Source organism: Rhinoraja longicauda, chromosome 29 (genome assembly GCF_053455715.1).
Source record: "Rhinoraja longicauda isolate Sanriku21f chromosome 29, sRhiLon1.1, whole genome shotgun sequence".
In the NCBI taxonomy this organism is placed as follows: Eukaryota; Metazoa; Chordata; class Chondrichthyes; order Rajiformes; family Arhynchobatidae; genus Rhinoraja; species Rhinoraja longicauda.
Window position 1 is genome coordinate 11,270,784 of NC_135981.1, and position 15,035 is coordinate 11,285,818.

At 45.3% G+C, this 15,035-nt stretch overlaps 1 protein-coding gene across 1 annotated transcript in view; it reads left to right on the forward strand.

Moving 5' to 3' along the window:
• The window catches only part of mrc2 (mannose receptor, C-type 2), a 170,518-nt gene that overhangs the window by 73,756 nt on the left and 81,727 nt on the right, over positions 1–15,035 (forward strand). The window contains exons 8-10 of the mRNA XM_078424368.1: positions 4,772–4,926; positions 7,457–7,573; positions 14,809–14,924. Coding sequence (XP_078280494.1) covers positions 4,772–4,926; positions 7,457–7,573; positions 14,809–14,924 — 388 coding nt within the window. The remainder of the gene's footprint in view (positions 1–4,771; positions 4,927–7,456; positions 7,574–14,808; positions 14,925–15,035) is intronic.

The window sequence follows — 15,035 nt, forward strand, 5'->3', positions numbered from 1 at the left end:
GTTGGACAGGCTAGATGCAGGAAGATTGTTCCCGTTATTGGGGAAGTCCAGAACAAGGGGTCACACCTTAAGGATAAGAGGGAAGTCTTTTAGGACCGAGATGAGAAAGTTTTTTTTCACACAGAGAGTGGTCAATCTGTGGAATTCTTTGCTACAGAAGGTAGTTGAGGCCAGTTCATTGGCTATATTTAAGAGGGAGTTAGATGTGGCCCTTGTGGCTAAAGGGATCAGGGGGTATGGAGAGAAGGCAGGTACAGGTTACTGAGTTGGATGATCAGCCATGATCATATTGAATGGCGGTGCAGGCTTGAAGGGCCGAAAGGCCTACTCCTGCGCCTATTTTCTATGTTTCTATGCGGCCAGGTCTGTCTTGGGAAGTGCCACTGGGCACCTCTGCCAAGTTTAACTTCAGTAATTTGGCCTTGCATTGTCCTGTGCTTGTGGTTGACAATGCCTGGCTAAGGTCATATTCATCAGTGATAGGAACAGAATTATTCCATTCGGCCCATCACGACCACTCCGTCATTCAATCATGGCTGATCCATCGTTCCCGCTCAACCCCTTTCTCCTGCCTTTTCCCCGTAACCCCTGACACTGGTTAATCAGTGCGTCGGCTAACCTGTAAGCCTTGTACAGCGTTGTAAACCTGTAGGCACGGTAGCGCAGCGGTAGAGTTGCTGCTTTACAGCGAATGCAGCACCGGAGACTCAGGTTCGATCCTGACTCCGGGTGCTGCACTGTAAGGAGTTTGTACGTTCTCCCCGTGACCTGCGTGGGTTTTCTCCGAGATCTTCGGTTTCCTCCCACACTCCAAAGACGTACAGGTATGTAGGTTAATTGGCTGGGTAAAATGTTTTTTAAAAAATTGTCCCTAGTGGGTGTAGGATAGTGTTAATGTGCGGGGATCACTGGGCGGCACTGACTTGGAGGGCCGAAAAGGCCTGTTTCCGGCTGTATATATATGATATGATATGATATATGATAAACAATAGACAATAGACAATAGACAATAGGTGCAGGAGTAGGCCATTCAGCCCTTCGAGCCAGCACCGCCATTCAATGCGATCATGGCTGATCACTATCAATCAGTACCCCGTTCCTGCCTTCTCCCCATACCCCCTCACTCCGCTATCCTTAAGAGCTCTATCCAGCTCTCTCTTGAAAGCATCCAACGAACTGGCCTCCACTGCCTTCTGAGGCAGAGAATTCCACACCTTCACCACCCTCTGACTGAAAAAGTTCTTCCTCATCTCCGTTCTAAATGGCCTACCCCTTATTCTCAAACTGTGGCCCCTTGTTCTGGACTCCCCCAACATTGGGAACATGTTATCTGCCTCTAATGTGTCCAATCCCCTAATTATCTTATATGTTTCAATAAGATCCCCCCTCATCCTTCTAAATTCCAGTGTATACAAGCCCAATCGCTCCAGCCTTTCAACATACGACAGTCCCGCCATTCCGGGAATTAATCTAGTGAACCTACGCTGCACGCCCTCCATAGCAAGAATATCCTTCCTCAAATTTGGAGACCAAAACTGCACACAGTACTCCAGGTGCGGTCTCACCAGGGCCCGGTACAACTGTAGAAGGACCTCTTTGCTCCTATACTCAACTCCTCTTGTTACGAAGGCCAACATTCCATTGGCTTTCTTCACTGCCTGCTGAACCTGCATGCTTCCTTTCATTGACTGATGCACTAGGACACCCAGATCTCGTTGAACTCCCCCTCCTCCTAACTTGACACCATTCAGATAATAATCTGCCTTTCTATTCTTACTTCCAAAGTGAATAACCTCACACTTATCTACATTAAACTGCATCTGCCATGTATCCGCCCACTCACACAACCTGTCCAGGTCACCCTGCAGCCTTATTGCATCTTCCTCACAATTCACACTACCCCCCAACTTAGTATCATCTGCAAATTTGCTAATGGTACTTTTAATCCCTCCGTCTAAGTCATTAATGTATATCGTAAATAGCTGGGGTCCAAGCACCGAACCTTGTGGTACCCCACTGGTCACTACCTGCCATTCCGAAAGGGACCCATTTATCCCCACTCTTTGCTTTCTGTCTGTTAACCAATTTTCTATCCATGTCAGTACCCTACCCCCAATACCATGTGCCCTAATTTTGCCCACTAATCTCCTATGTGGGACCTTGTCGAAGGCTTTCTGAAAGTCGAGGTACACCACATCCACTGACTCTCCCTTGTCAATTTTCCTAGTTACATCCTCAAAAAATTCCAGTAGATTTGTCAAGCATGATTTCCCCTTCGTAAATCCATGCTGACTCGGAACGATCCCGTTACTGCTATCCAAATGCTCAGCAATTTCGTCTTTTATAATTGACTCCAGCATTTTCCCCACCACTGATGTCAGACTAACTGGTCTATAATTACCCGTTTTCTCTCTCCCTCCTTTCTTAAAAAGTGGGATAACATTTGCTATCCTCCAATCCACAGGAACTGATCCTGAATCTATAGAACATTGAAAAATGATCTCCAATGCTTCCACTATTTCTAGAGCCACCTCCTTAAGTACTCTGGGATGCAGACCATCAGGCCCTGGGGATTTATCAGCCTTCAGTCCCATCAGTCTACCCAAAACCATTTCCTGCCTAATGTGGATTTCCTTCAGTTCCTCCATCACCCTAGGTTCTCCAGCCCCTAGAACATTTGGGAGATTGTGTGTATCTTCCTCAGTGAAGACAGATCCAAAGTAACGGTTTAACTCGTCTGCCATTTCTTTGTTCCCCATAATAAATTCCCCTGCTTCTGTCTTCAAGGGACCCACATTTGCCTTGACTATTTTTTTCCTCTTCACGTACCTAAAAAAACTTTTGCTATCCTCCTTTATATTATTGGCTAGTTTACCCTCGTACCTCATCTTTTCTCCTCGTATTGCCTTTTTAGTTAACTTTTGTTGCTCTTTAAAAGAGTCCCAATCCTCTGTCTTCCCACTCTTCTTTGCTATGTTATACTTCCTCTCCTTAATTTTTATGCTGTCCCTGACTTCCCTTGTCAGCCACAGGTGTCTCTTACTCCCCTTAGAGTCTTTCGACCTCTTTGGAATAAATTGATCCTGCAACCTCTGCATTATTCCCAGTTTTAGTGTCATTGGGTTCTCCATGTGTAATGCCATTGATCCCAACATCTGCCTCCCGCCATATTTAAGTCTGAAAGCCAACTGCATCCCAGTAGGCACCAGGCTCTGCTCACCCAGGCTGGTCCCCTATCCTTTTGTGTGATTCTCATCCTCATCAACCCCCCTCCCTTCCTCCCACTTTACAATCTTTTAACAAAGACAATTAACATACAAACTTGTATGTCTTTGGAATGTGGGAGGAAACCGGAACACCCGGGGAAAACCCACGCGGTCTCGGGGAGGACGTTCGAACTCCGTACAGAAAGCAACCATAGTCGGGATCGAACCCAGGTCTCTGGCATTGTAAGGCAGCAACTTTACCACTACGCCACCATGCCTCCCCTAACTTACCATATTAATATACATTGTAACTACTTTGCACCGTGTGTTAACATCTGGGGCAGAATCTATCTATCTAATCTATCTGAATCTGTCTGAGGTGGCCCTGAAATGTAAGAACAGGGATTGCATAAGATGGACACAGTCTATAACTTGAATAAAAAGCAACAGTTTAGATTCTGGACTTTTGAAAGTTTCTTCTTCCAAGTTTGGACAAGCCTTTGAAGCTTCTTGCCCTGCAGTCTTTTTATAAAGGATAATAACTACGACTGACAGCTGCTGTAAAGGTGGAGGATTGTAACTTTTCATTTTCAGTTGCTGCTGTACAAAAGGGCACAATACAGGAGCAGGTGGTGCCTTGTCAGCGTTTCCTAGAGCTTCAACCTCTCTGTGCTCCACCTTTCTTTCTGTCCTGTAGAAACAAGGAACTGCAGATGCTGGTTTATACTAAAGGACACAAAGTGCTGGAGGAATTCAGTGGGTCAGGCAGCATCTCTGGAGGACATAGTCTGGCGATGTTTCGGGTCGGGACCTTTCTTCAGACTGATTGTAGGGGGGTGGGGAGAGAGAAGAGGCAGGACAAAGCGTAGCAGATAATGTGTGGGCACAGATGAGGGGGGTAGGTTGATAGGCACAATGTTGGAACAAAGGCCAAAGGTTCAAGCAGAAGGTGTGTGAAGGAAGAATTCAAGGGTTGCAAATTGTGAAGCCTGAGGAAGGATTGGAGGCGAGGGAATGGGGAGAAATAGGTGCGAGTCCATGTAGGGAACTCTCCTGTTGGTTCCACAATGGTCATTGTCAGCCTCAACTTACTTTCCTGGTTTCCCTGAGCTGCAAATGCACGTCCCAGATTTTAAGTTTTGAGAGATACGCAGACCATCGAGCATCCGTTCACACTAGTTCTATGTCATCCTACTTTCTCATTCACACCCTGCACACTGTGGGAAATTTACAGTGGCCAGTTAAGCTATAAACCCACCGTCTTTGGGTTGAGGGAAGAAACTGGAGCACCCGGAGGAAGCCCAAACGATCACAGGGAAAACACTAAAAAAACAAAAAGCTGCAGAAAATGCTGGAAACACTCAGCAGGCAGAGGAGCATGTGTAGAAAGAGGGAAAGAGCTGATGCTTCTGGTCAAAGACCCTTCACCAGAACTCTTCTATGTGTCTGTGACTGTGTGGTGTGTTCACTGCAGCTCACCCAATTGTACAGCATACAGTCACAGACACACGCACACACACGCATGGACTCGCTGAGCTGCAACAAGCCTGTCTTTTTCACTGCAGAGGTCGTGGAGCTGTGGATTGGCCTCAACGATGTCAAACACCAAATGAACTTCGAGTGGTCAGATGGAACTCCAGTTCGGTTCACCTACTGGCATCCTTTTGAGCCCAACAACTTTGAAAGCAGCGAAGAGGACTGCATTACACTCTGGGGCACGGTAAGGGTACCTGAAGAACATTTGCCGGTAAAATCACAATGTTTCAAAGACATTTTGGACAGATGGATGGATGGGGAAAGGTTTAGAGGGAATTGAAACAAAATGGAGGCAAATGTGACCACCTCAGAAAGCACCTTATTTTGGTATGGATGAGTTGGGCTGAAGTGCCTGTTTCTGTGCAGCACAATCCGATGACCATAATAAAGGGGCGGTCACGTAACCAGGAAGACTAAAAGGGGCCAGCACAGAATTTTGACTTTTGTAGTTTTTTCATGCAGAATGATTAGCAAGGTTATTGAGAAACCCCCCCACTGTGGGTTAGAACACTGCCCATGTGAGCAATCCATGCACTGGCTTAACTGATTTCAGCAAGGAGAGTGGTCAGGCCAGCCCAGCCTACTGGGAGGCCTGAGCTAGTGGAAGGGAAATGGTTGTTCATTGGCACTGAAGAAGTTAGATAACGTGGAATGTGAGAAGTCGCTTGTGGTGGCAAAAGCGTTAGGATATGGATGTAAGAATGCAAGTTAAGATATAATATTTGGTTCAGCTTCATTATTGTCACATGTTCTGAGGTACAGTGAAAAGCTTTGTTTTGCATGCTATCCAAACAGATCAGATGTACCCTACACAATTACAATCATTTCAAACTCAAGTACAACAGCTAAAGCAAAGGGGAAGATACAGAGTGTAGATTATCGTCCTTAGCTTTGTACACATTGTAGCACGTCAGTTCCTCAGACAAAGTCCAATGTCCTGGATGAGGTAGAGTTGACTCGAACAGTACCCTATATTATGGAAAGACCATTCAATAGCCTGATAATGGAAGGGAAGAAACTATTGGTACTGGCTAGTGTTGTTCACTTTCATGCTTCTGTACCTTCTGCTGGATGGGAGCAGGGAGAAGAAGGAATGACCAGGGCGGGACAAGTCTTTGTTTATGTTGGCTGTGTTTCTGAGACAGCATGGAGTGTAGATGGAGGCACTGGAAGGAAGTCTGGTCTGTCTGATGGACTGGACCACATCTACAAATCTCCACAATTTCTCACGGCATTGGGCAGCAATGTTGCCAAAGCAAGCTATGATGAAAACCGACAGAGTGCATTCTACGGTGCATCTAGCAAAGCCGTTCTGGGCTGGATGCAGAATAGTACCTTTAGGTGTGAGATAGTACTGGGGATGACCAAGACTCTCCCTCAGTGTAGTCCCTCCCAAAGCAGCACACCTCCTGGTCATACCCCTCCAGCAGCCCTCACCCCTGCCCCTCCATTGGCTGGGCTGCTCCCTCTGAAGAGCTGATTGCCAGCTCTCATGATCATAGATGCTGGATAACCAAACTTTAGATAGAAAGCCCACCCTTAGGACTTTGAGGATGATTACCAAACCCTTTAAAAATGATAACCATTGGTATCCTGGTTCATTGGTAATCAGCTCCTGTGCTGTGTCATAACATCTGAAGAGAACCTTCTCCCTGACCGTGCGTCTGAGAGAGTTCCAAGCAGGAGAATGACATGCAGGTGCATCAGGGGATGTGTAAAGCATTGTAAGAGTTGTTTTAGTCAGAGGGTGGCGAATCTGTGGAATTCATTGCCACAAACAGTTGTGGATGCCAAGCCATTGGATATATTTATGGTGGAGATTGATAGATTCTTGATTAGTAAAGGTGTCGGTTACGGGGAGAAGGCAGGAGAATGGGGTTGAGAGTTAACGATAGATCAACCATGATTGAATAGCAGAGTAGACTTGATGGTCCGAATGGCCTAATTCTGCTCCTACAAACTTAAGAACTATCCAATTGACATCAGCTGCAAGTAACAGGAAGCTGGTATCTGACCCAGGGCCAGGAGCAGAGGCTGCTGGGATCTGGTATCAGGAAGCTGGTATCTGACCCAGGGCCAGGAGCAGAGGCTGCTGGGATCTGGTATCAGGAAGCTGGTATCTGACCCAGGGCCAGGAGCAGAGGCTGCTGGGATCTGGTATCAGGAAGCTGGTATCTGACCCAGGGCCAGGAGCAGAGGCTGCTGGAATCTGGTATCAGGAAGCTGGTATCTGACCCAGGGCCAGGAGCAGAGGCTGCTTGGTTGGGAATCCAATGTAGAAGATGGTTATTGGACATAAATTAGAAAAAGAGAGGAACAAAGGTAGCATTGTGGCCTCCTGTAGTGGAGGGTGCACACTCTGCTCCGGAGAGATCATAAATCATTGACAAATAGATTGGTTTCATTGTCATTGTCCATTATTGGAAAAGTGCTACTATTTGTTTGTTGAATGCACTCAGTCAACATTAATCTATCACCATCCAACTGATCAAGTGCACATTTTGCAACATGCATTTTCTTTTCAAATGCATTTAATTCTAGTTGAGTCATTTACTGATTTTTGTTAAGTCGACACTCTGTACATTGGGCATGTCAGTCAATTGAGTTGTGTATCTAACCATGGCACCAAGTGTTATTGCTCCTGTATGTTGTACGTGTATCTTGGTAAACAATCAGACATCAACACTGCACCTTTTATCTCTTTCTTGAACCAGGATGGTCGCTGGAACGATGGTCCCTGCAACCTCACACTGCCAGCCATCTGCAAGAAACCCGGCTACGTCACAAAACAGGAAGAGGAAGTGTTGGAGGACAATCTCGGCTGTTCAAAGGTCAGTTACCTGATGCAATTCCTAATGGATCCAAAATCAAAAAGTTCTGGTAGCCCGCTTAGTGTTGTCTTGCAGAGCACCGATCATTTGGACTCTCTTGAACTTCTAATGAATGCACCTTTACATTAAAAGATACACTTGCCCAGGCTATGTATTTGCTGTGTCAGGTCCCTAGTGTGAACCCCCTGGTCTTCCCCTTGCAATGAAACAGTGGTCTCATTGGCATAGGGTTGAACTGGAGTTAAGCACCATGGCAATGTGCACAGTCTGCCTGTGAAGGTCGGTGTTGAGTGAGTGAAGGAGAACACTCAGCACCGCGGTCCAGAGCTTAGCTTAGTTTAATGGCCCCTCGGCCCACCGAGTCTGCGACACAAGCGATCCCCGCACACTAACACCACCCAACACACACCAGGGATCATTTACAATTTTACCAAGCCCATTAACCTACTTCTTTGGAATGTGGGAGGAAGCCGGTGGTCCTGGAGAAAACCCACGCAGGTCATGGGGAGAACGTACAAACTCCGTACAGACAGGCACGTACAGTCAGGATCGAACCCAGCTCTCTGGCGCTGTAAGGCAGCAAATCTACCGCTGCGCCACCGTGCTAACCTTGGGTGCACTCTGGACAGCATGGTAACTGTTGGACATTGCTGATGGTCGCTGGCAATTGGGATTCCTACCCAGAGAAATCTCCAGCAAAGGGAGAGGGACACAGCAACTTCCATCACAGCCAACTGGAGATCTGGGCAGATGGTCAGCACATTGAGCAGGAGTGTCCAGTCCCCCGCAATGCCCACAATCACCGTGAATCACACCTGACCATCACTTGGTCCAGCCCACTCAACAATAGCCCTACCAAGCAGCTTTTCACACGGAGGGACAGGGACAAATTCATTGCTGGTTTCTCACCGGTTTTGCTGCGCAGTAGCACTGTTGGTAACACATCTCTCTGTGTATTTAATGCAATGACACCATTTAATGCTGGTTCCACTAAAGTGCTTGAATCTGGGAACCCATTCCTGAGCACTAAGCCAGTGGGTAGTTGACGCTGGGAAACCTAAGCAAAGACTGGAAACATTCAGCAGTTCGGGCAGCATCTTCGTATGGCGAAACATTGTTATTTGCTTCAAGCTCCAATAACCTTGTATTAATGAGGAGATAGTGTTGAATGGTAAAGCGGGTTTCAAAGCATAAGCAACTGATGCTTCTTGTAGGTAACACAATCCAATCCAGTGAGCTGGCAGTTTGCCAGCTGTGGTTGTCAAGTCCGAGACCATCTCTGTCCTCAGTCAGCCCCGGGTTTCATGTCCCTATACTATTTTCACTCAGTCATCCATACACATACACTCTTCACTGAAGTCTCTCATTGAAGTTCTCAGTTGACTTCCTTTCTTAGATAGAATCCACAGATTGAATCTACTGTTGATATCCATGATGACTGCTTTCAGTTTGTCTGCATCTGACCTGATGCCTATGAACCCACGTTCCTCACAGAAGTTTCAGTTTAGCAGTTAGCCTCTTGCCATCGGTCAGTAACGACTGAATCACTTTTGTGTGGACACATTTTTATCAGCTGCTTAATGGGGTATCAACTTGGTCTTTTTGCTCATAGCAATGACCAAGTTGCACAAATATTTGAGAAAGTGGTCCAATTTTGGATTTTCTCCACAAAAAAAAGGTTCCTCGCCATGATGACCTGTAATTGTCGTCTCTTTTAATTTATAGATGGTTTTGTTTTTCACGTTCTATCTACATAGTCAACATGCTCACAAGCCTCCAGAGCCACTCCAAACCTGCAGCTAAAGGCTGTGCAAGAGTAGCCCGAAGGGTCACTCTGACTCCGCCCCTTCCCCCACGGAGAAACTCTTGACCTCTGCTTGCCACTTGGCCTGAAGTCCAGAACTTGTGGTTCTGAGGGCTGGGAACACCGAGCTATCAAAGAACTCTATCAGATACGACATTTCATTTAACAGGCATTGCAAAGTTCAGAACCCTGGCCTCGCCTTTCTCTCAGTTTAAGATTGCTCTATCGATAACTAAGTTCATTGCTTGACTCCGTTCAAGAATCTGATTTTATAAACCAAAGCTGCTAAACGACCCAACGTATTGTAGAATGACATCATTCAACGATTGAAGGTCATCTTTGGGGATTCAAGCAAGTTAGAAGTAGTTTACACCCCAGCGGTATGAACATTGACTTCTCTAACTTCACATAGTCCCTGCTTTCCCTCTCCATTCCCTCCCCCTTTCCAGTTCTCCCACTAGCCTTCCTGTCTCCGACTACATCCTATCTTTGTCCCGCCCCCTCCCCTGACATCAGTCTGAAGAAGGGTCTCGACCCGAAACGTCACCCATTCCTTCTCCCCAGAGATGCTGCCTGACCCGCTGAGTTACTCCGGCATTTTGTGTCTACCTAGAAGTGATGATAGTATCTGCTTCTGAAAGAGAGATGAAGAAACCTCCTGTGTTGAAAATCACTACTGTGGAGAGATTGAAATATCTAAGAGTTAACAACCCGAGTGAAGTCAGTCTTGGCAACGGCAGTAAAGTTAGTGAACTTGTTTCACAGATGTGTGCTTGCTGCACCATTCCATATTCCCTTATAGCTCGAGAGGCTGTTTCTGCTGATTGAGTCTTCACCGGCTCATGGAGCAGACCTGTACCCCACGAATTCTGCCTAGAATCCACTCACCATATTTTCATCAATTCCACCGCCCACCAAACACATTGGAGCAATTTGCAGTTTACAGAAGCCAATTGACCTCCGAACCTTCTGCTCAACAAAATCAACATTTTTTTAGTGTAATGCCTTTAATTAAATGCAACCTCCCAAAGCACTCAAAGAAACATGGTTGGCTCGAATCTGACCTGGAACCACGTAAGGAAATCAGAGGATCAAGCAATTGGACAGAAGTTGCAATCACAAGGGTTGGTAGCCTCATGACTTTAACACTTACCAACTATGATTTTCCTGTAAACTCCTTGAGGCAGTAGAGTTATATATGACTGGATAAGAATACATGAGGTGTCCCAAAGCAGAAAAATACAAAGGGCCCTGAGTGACAGTGCATGTGAAGGCTGGCGATAAAAGTACACAAAGAAGTCCCTGGACCAGCCGGCAATATATTTACTTTGTCACTAGAAACACCAAGAACAGTTACATGTTTAAAAGTCACCATACACTTGCAGCCTAACCTTGAAATGGCGCTGTGCCTGCTTCCTCTATCACATATTGAAGCCCCCTCTAAGAGCAAACGTTCACCTTTCCACCAGGGAATGGAGGTCCACTGCTACTCTGCCGCCAAGAAAGGCGAGCAATCAAGTTCCTTGGTGCCCATCTTTATCTCGGAGACCTTCTCCAGCCCAACGATCCTCTGGATCTCTGTGGTCTTCCAGTTTTGGCCTCCCCAACCCCTAAATATCTTCACACCATCATTGGCTACCTTGTCTGCAACTGCTGAGAAATTTCTTCCTTAAACCTCTCTGACACTCTGCCTGTGTTCAAGCTGTCCTTTGAAACCATGTCTTAGTTTAGATTTAGTTTAGTTTAGTATCACGTGTACTAAGCCACAGTGAAAAGCTTTTGTTGCATGCAAACCTTTGGCTGAGAGCAAACCTTTGCTTATGCTGTATCTTGCAATGCTGGTTGGTTGCAATATTTTGTTTGGTAAACAGGTGGAAAGTGCCATATCAACACAACCTTCTCTTATAAGCTTATGAAAAGTGGGTCAGCCTTGGGCTGAAATAAATTTTCAGAACTATCTCGATTGGCTTGGAAATACATCTGTATAATTCCCCGTGCAGTGTACATTGACTGCACTTCAACGTACATTTCCTACAGAGCTCGGGATGGCTAGAGATCATAAAAGATATTAAAAATCCTGTCCAGCTTTGAAAGAGGACTAACTAATTCAGCACTAGGCACTTTCTCACTGAGAATTAGAAGGGCTTTCCATTCCCACTGGGTTGATGTCCTCCTCCACACTCCAAGGAATACAGTTGTATGTTTTGAGTTGATCTTCTAACATTTGAGAGGATGTTCAATTATCCTTGATGCGAAAGGGCACATTTATAAATGAAATTATTTCACTTGGCAGTGTCCATTATGAAACCACTGCTCACCCACTTTTTGTGGAACTACATTAATCAAATGTTCAACCTCCCTTCAGGCCGAATGTGGGCATTCCCTTTGTTTCTTTTACATGCTCGCTCTGGGCCAGGAATGATGCACTGAACTCAGTAAGTTCTGAGTGCAAGAGCCTCCAGTGTTCTGAAAGCTAGAGATTTTTTTTAAAAATCCAAAATCGTGAGAATTAGTCAACTGCTCTGCCAAATTTTATCCCCCTAATAAATTAAAGGGGGGAAGAAAAGAATAATCAGCGTTTACCTGAATTTACCAACATTTACCAGGAACAAAGAAAGTCCTGGCATTTAATAGTTATAACAAAAGAATGAATCTATAAAAGGACTCTTTGTACTGAATTCACCCCATTCAAAAAGATTGGGAGGAATCATAGTTTTACACTCATCTGGGACCTAAGTCACAAGGATAACCCTATGCTATATCTCGTGGCTTTACAGTCGCATTGAACCAGTCCTACTCTCTGCCCAGTCTTTAGATGGCTGTCCAAACACTGAACTTCCCAGTGAAGGAGATAAATTGAAAATGGGTATTTCAAAAAGAGTTATTGTGATCGGGTAATTTCAAGAACTGTTGCTCCACTAGAGGATTTTTAACTGTCCCTACCCACTGATCTGTCAGAGCCTGCTCAGCTTATGCAGAATTGATGTGAAACAGTGTGCTTGTTTTGCTGAGGAACGTTGTGGGTATGCCTATGCACAGCTGATGGTGAATCATCCCAAGCTTAAAGATTATTAGCACATTTGGATCCATTTATAACAACAACCCAGTCAAGGAACTCCCATAACATGTCATCAAGTTATAATTAGAACAAGTGATTTTGTCCTGTTCAGTTTGCCTCTTGTCTCCAAGGTCAGCAGATTGTGAATTTAATCCCCACTTCTTAGACTCTTGTTTCTAGTGCAGTATTTGAGGGAGTTGAAGATGCCATCTTGAATGTGGCCCTTTGAGATAGGTGTGAAAGATTTCATGACACTATTCAATAAAGAACTGAAGCATTCTCACTTATGTCCTGGTCAATACTTGTACCTTAGCCAACATCTAAAGTAGATGACCTGGTTATCATGGAACCATGTTGTGTACAGTGGCTGGAGCAATTTCTACGTCATAGTGCAAAGTGTTTGAAACACCCCAAGATCATGGTAGCTGCTAAATACAAGGAATTCTTCTTCTTCTTCTAGTTTTGGGTTACTTGGAAACCAGTCCATGTTTAGTCTAATGTCCAGGAATTGGACTCAAATAATCTCAAATAAATTTGCCTCAAATAACCTATCATCAATGCAGAGATGCCCAACATTGGTTTTCCGGGACCTGCTTTCTTCTGCTATTGTTCCATTGGTTTTGGTGCTGATCTTCAATCCTTTTTCAGTTGTGGACGTTTAGCACAGCAATTAACTGCAGTGGTTTTCATAAGGCATACAGTGTGAAAGTGCTTGTACAGTATTACTTGCCCTGGAAGAAAAAAGGGTCTTGAAATGCAGAACCAGCAGCTGAGATGCCGACACCTATTGAGCCTTTACCAACTTTCACTAATTGGCTTCCAAATTCGCCCTTTCCTACCGACTCTGGCGTCTGCCTTCAGAGTTAGAGAGGACAATCTCACTGGTCTATGCGCGTTGCTGAGGGAGAGATGGATCAGCCATGATTGAAGAGTAGACTTGATGGGCTGAATGGCCTAATTCTGCTCCTATCACTCATGAATTTATGAGAGGACTTCTGTGTGTGATCGTGCTTATTGAAATGATAACGAGAGGAGCCAGCCAGAAACCTTGGAGGCTGAATGGTTATGAGGGGAAAAAACTTGTGGGCTTAGAAACATTTTTCCTTCCAGTATTGAATTCCGCAGAGAGCTGGGTGCTGATTGGCCTCGTCAAATTTGGTTGAAGACGTAATGAAAAAATTGAGGAGGAGAAATCAGCAGAATAATGGAGTTGAGGAAATAGTAATCAAGAAAGTCTTATTTACTCTATAAATACTCTTTTGTTTGGCATTGAATTGTATTCCTGGAGGGAATGCAGTGGGATTGAGGTGAAATGGTCTTTATCTTCTACCGATTCCAAAATCACTCAGACACATCTCTGGATTAGTTCCATTGCTCCATTACGCAAAAGCAGTTCCAGCACCACATGACCAGCGGCAGAGCCAAGGTCCAGAATGTTGTACAGAATCAGGATGTTTCCACTCAGTGGAACCTGAAGGTGGTTCTCACATTTGTGGGGGACGAGGTGCACTTTAAGTGAGAGGTTTCCCAAAGTCTTCCCCTTAACCGAGCCTCATTAAAGTCATTAGATTAAAAGGCTGGGTGAGCAGGAACAAGGTGCTTCACTCATGCCATTGCTTGTGACGTTGGCAGTAAAGGATATAAAGTGCAAACAATGGCAAAATGGGAGTGGGTCGGGCCTTTCTGCAGCTGGACATTTTCACTGTTGTAAAGACTCGGCCATGCCACGAGTGGAAGATCTGTGAGGAATTAGTGTCCGTCTAATGGCAGGATAACAACGAGCTAAGAAGAATATCAATGTGGAACCTAAGAACATTAACCAAAATCACAACATCCCACCCCCATTGAACTTTGGACCCATGGACAAAGTCTCCTCTAAACACTGAACAATTCAAAGTGGACTAGAACGTGAAATGAAGGGTATCTTATTAATCATCCACCTGTTAATTCAGCTCCTGCCGTTGATTATCACATGGTTGTAAAATATCACCCTTCCTCTGTGTTTAATTCTTGTCATTCAAGGTGAGTCTCCACTCATCTGCTATTCTGATGGATGGGAACTTCTGCAGTGTGATTCTGTTACAGAAGCAATGTTTGTAAAGCAGCAACCATCACCTTTATAGTCAAGTTGTTTGTATCTGGTTGGGTGGTCAGGAGGTTGCAAGAAGACAAACGCTTACCATTTGCCCCTTCCTGCTCGTATCACTAATATGTGCTTTTGTCACACTTACAGCAGACCTTTTTAGTGAGTTGGAATAATTGCTACAGAAAGTCAGGCTGAGTAATTGAATGGCAGGACAAGCTCGGGGCGATCCATAGCCCACTCCTCCTTGTTTTCAGGACTTCACTAAAGTGTACTTTCCCTCTCACCAGGGCTGGAGATTACACGGCTCTTCGTGCTATTTTGTGGGTGAGGAATCGGTGACTTTTGACGAGGGCTTGAAGAAATGCACTGATCAAAGGTCAACCCTGGTGACCATCCTCAACAGGTACTTGGGAATAAAGTCGCGTAGGTTTAAACTCACCTTCCAACCTCCCACCCCCACCCCCGCACTCCCACTGTCATTATTGGTTCGGAATTGGGATTGATGGACAGCATC